Source organism: Notothenia coriiceps, unplaced genomic scaffold, assembly GCF_000735185.1.
Source record: "Notothenia coriiceps isolate Sejong01 unplaced genomic scaffold, NC01 NC01_scaffold00033107, whole genome shotgun sequence".
NCBI lineage: Eukaryota > Metazoa > Chordata > Actinopteri > Perciformes > Nototheniidae > Notothenia > Notothenia coriiceps.
This window is the reverse complement of record NW_011365808.1, coordinates 1-3,850: the sequence shown is the minus strand read 5'-3', so window position 1 is coordinate 3,850 and position 3,850 is coordinate 1. Positions and strand designations below refer to the sequence as shown.

Genomic DNA, 3,850 nt, shown 5'->3' with positions numbered 1-3,850 from the left:
CCCTTCACTTGAGGACTGGTACGACAAAATTGATATACAAGATATATGTTATGGAAAGAATCACTTTCTCAACGAGACTTCAGGAAAACACATTCGAGGAAACATGGAAAAAGAGAGAAATTACAAATCCCACAGACGACCATCTCTTGTTTGACTGTGCTTCTATACACCGCCTGAATGTATGTGTATAGGTATTTGTGTGTATGTATGTGCATTATATATGTATGTATGTATGTATGTGTGTATGAATGTGTGTATGTATATATGTTGATCAATGTGTATAGGTATGTGTGTATGTATGCATATATAGGTGTATGTATGTGTGTGTGTATGTATGTATGTATGTGTGTGTGTATGTATGTGTGTATGTATGCATATATAGGTGTATGTATGTGTGTGTGTATGTATGTATGTATGTGTGTGTGTGTGTATGTATGTGTGTATGTATGCATATATAGGTGTATGTACTGTATGTGTATGTTTGTATATAAACAGAGGAGATTTGTCACATTCTTCATGGGCGCACCCCACATACTCAGCTCTGCTGCTCATCCCACAAATGCTTGTTCCTCACAAATGTGGTACCATTGGAAAGGTAAGAAAACAGGCTTTCCAACGGTATACGATTTATTGCCAAAAAGCATTGTTACAGGCAGGGCAAGTTTATTTATATAGCACCTTTCAGCACACGCTAATTCAAAGTTCAAATGTGTGTGTGTGTTTAAGTAGCTACATGTGTATCTGTGTAGATATTTGTCATTTCAAAAACCACCCCTATATACTTTATTTTACCAATTTTATTGTGTATTTCATTTGCCATGTTCGGGTCTCTGAACAGATATGATTCGCAAAAACTGTACTTTTTATATAATGTGACCCCAAATAAAGAATACAAAAAACTAAAAACAACTAATAATGCCAGGGCCGGTTTATTTTTGGGAAATTGTGAAACAGATTGCCTCACCTTTGATCCACTGATCAGATAATGCGTCCCGTCCTCTGACAGCACGGCGCGGGTCTGAATGGAGGCAGCATCACTTCCACTGAAACCACCAACAAAGAAGAGATGAATATAGACTTCTTTTTTCATCTGTATTTTATTATATATGTTGCATTGTTGGAAGAATTGTATTGCCATTTCTATACTGTAGCTTTGATTGGTTGGACATCCTATAATATATGAACCTCTGCTCTAAGTGATGAAAAGTATTAAAACGTCAAACAATCGCACGTTTAAATATCTTACAACTTTGACTCAAAGCTGATTTAATGTGGCTTTATTGAAACATCGATAAGATACAACTTTATTGTTCAGATCGAGTCTGACATTTGTAACATTAATAAAGACAAATACTAAGACAAGAGACAAGGAAACAAACATTTAACGTCTAACAACTCAAGACAATTTGTTTAAGACTCCTAACGTATCATTTGACCTGGGATTTGTTCTAAAAGGATCTTAATTCATTACAAATTGACTCCAGAAGCCCAGAACAGGCAAGTCATCCTGATGATCCAATCCTTAAATCTAATCAAAATGAGAAAAATATATTTTGGCAGGATATTTGGTTCTTATTTACTAAAATAAAAACAGCCTTTATTTTCAGGCTCAAGTGTTGTTGTAGTACTCATGTTGGCCACCATGCCTAGGCTCTTAGATCAGATAAGAAATAGATTGATCCCAACTTGGGAAATGTTTGCGTTGCAGCAGCAAAAAAAGACAAGGCTTTGTATAATGGAAAAATTAAAAGACTAGAAATAAACAATCTAAAATGTAAACATCTCAAATAGAAATAAAATGGCATTAAAAAGTAGAAAAAACATGTGGAAAATATTCATGTGGAATTCAAAATGTAACAAAATAAAAAAGCAGGATATTATATATACATGAGACCATTAAATCCAAATGAGACTCCAGCAGCGTTACCTCCCCGGCTCTGTGAGGCAGAACGCTGCGATGTGTTCTCCGGACGCCAGTTTGGGAAGATACTTCTGCTTCTGGGCTTCGGTCCCTGCGATCAGAATCCCCTGAAACACCAAACAGCTGTTAGACCAGTGTTAAAGTACCAACTGTGTTCATTTAAGACCAACAGCTTCCCTCCACGTTTTTAACGCAACAGATGAACGTGAGTAAAGATTAGATTCAGAGCAGAGAGATTCATTTGTAACTCTGTAAAGCTATGTATTTATTTAAACAAGGACCATGCATACTTTAAATCACACTGTCCATTTTACATTAATACATTCAGTTTCATATTTAATATTCCATCTCTCAGATACTTATGGATATATGATAACTTGCCATGTCTTTTTTGCTGCTGGAACGCAAACATTTCCCCAATTGGGATCAATAAAGTTCTTCTTATCTCATCTCTTGTCTACCTTCAGTCCGATGGCCTGGTGAGCGGCCAGCGTCACGGCGATGGATCCGTCCAGAGAGGTGATCTCTGCCAGCCGGGCGTACACCGTGTTGGTCAGCCCAAGACCCCCTGGGGTGAAAGAAACAAAGTACTTTTACTTAAAGATCTCCCATCACGCTATTTGTAGGCATATGTTATGGGTCTCAGATATATACAAAACATGTCCATGAAGTGTTTTGCTCAAAATACCAAACAGATCATGCATTTTAGAAATCCCTCATATCCCTCTGTTTCAGGCCTGTTAGAGAAACGCTGATTCTGGGTCCTTAGCGATATACAAAAAAGAAAAAGGAGGTGGAGCTAATGCCTGCTCAGAATTCTAGCGAGATACTCAGCTAAATGCTGCCGTGATTAAACGCCATATCATGTTCCAAACCACATCAAGGATTATTTCTGAAACAGTATGGAGCTCAAATGCTTTTTCTTTTGTTTGAGGGTGTTTGGTTGGTGGTTTTTTAAGCTTGTAAATATTTCTGTAAGATAGATGAACTCTAGATATGTTTGTGAGATATGTCTTAAATCATTTCTGCTTAGTGTGTGAGCTGTTATTCTTTAAGCTTTTTATCAGAGTGTCCCCTTTCACATATCTCCATTCTGCCTTGGTAACTGTTTGTGTGTACATTGAGAGATATAACCCTTTTTAATAACTACAAACAGCTGTTGTCACATCATCGTACCGTACTCCTCAGGAACCATCACTCCAAACAGCCCGAGCTCCTTCAGCCCGTTCAGAGTCTCTGCTGGGATCTTAGCATCTCGGTCGATCTTCGCTGAGTCGACTGAAATCACAATTAAAAAAAGGTAATTTGTTAGAAAACTCTCCCTGGTCCCCGGCTTGAGCTTCAACCTCAGGATCCATGTATCTGTGATCCTCTCCAGAATGGAAGTAGTCATCACATACAGAGCATCAACTAGTTCCTGAACAGTGTCCTTCACATGCTGATATCCAAGAGAGGGAGTTACACAGTCACAAGATGGAGTCTTCTAGGTAATCATACATCCTGTCATGTACATAATACTGAGTTTTGTCTCAAAATGTTGGCTTTATTCTGAAAATCAAAAGAATTCAGACTTTTTCTCAAAATCCGGAATTCTTTTCAAAATTTTTGACTTTTTCTCAAAATCCGGAATTTTTCTCAAAAATTCAGACTTTCTCTCAAAATCTTAAAATTCAGACTTTTTCTCAAAATTCAGACTTTTCCTAAAAATCTCAAAATTCTGACTTTTTCTCAAAATCTCAAAATTCTGACTTTGTCCTCAAAATCTCAAAAATGTTAATAAACCCTCGTCCCTGGCTTGAGCTTGAATCTCAGGATCCATGTATCTGTGATCCTCTCCAGAATGGAAGTAGTCATCACATACAGAGCATCAACTAGTTCCTGAACAGTGTCCTTCACATGCTGATATCCAAGAGAGGGAGTTACACAGTC

General features: G+C 37.5%; 1 protein-coding gene across 1 annotated transcript; it reads right to left on the bottom strand.

Annotated features, from left to right (window-relative positions):
- Positions 1 to 919: 919 nt before the first annotated feature.
- On the bottom strand, positions 920 to 3,199 carry LOC104961301 (acyl-CoA dehydrogenase family member 9, mitochondrial-like; the record flags this gene model as incomplete). Its single annotated transcript, XM_010789571.1, has 4 exons — positions 920 to 1,043; positions 1,928 to 2,028; positions 2,383 to 2,489; positions 3,098 to 3,199. Coding segments are annotated over 4 exons (434 nt in total), but the record flags the coding sequence as incomplete, so codon positions are not given.
- Between the last annotated feature and the right edge of the window lie 651 nt (positions 3,200 to 3,850).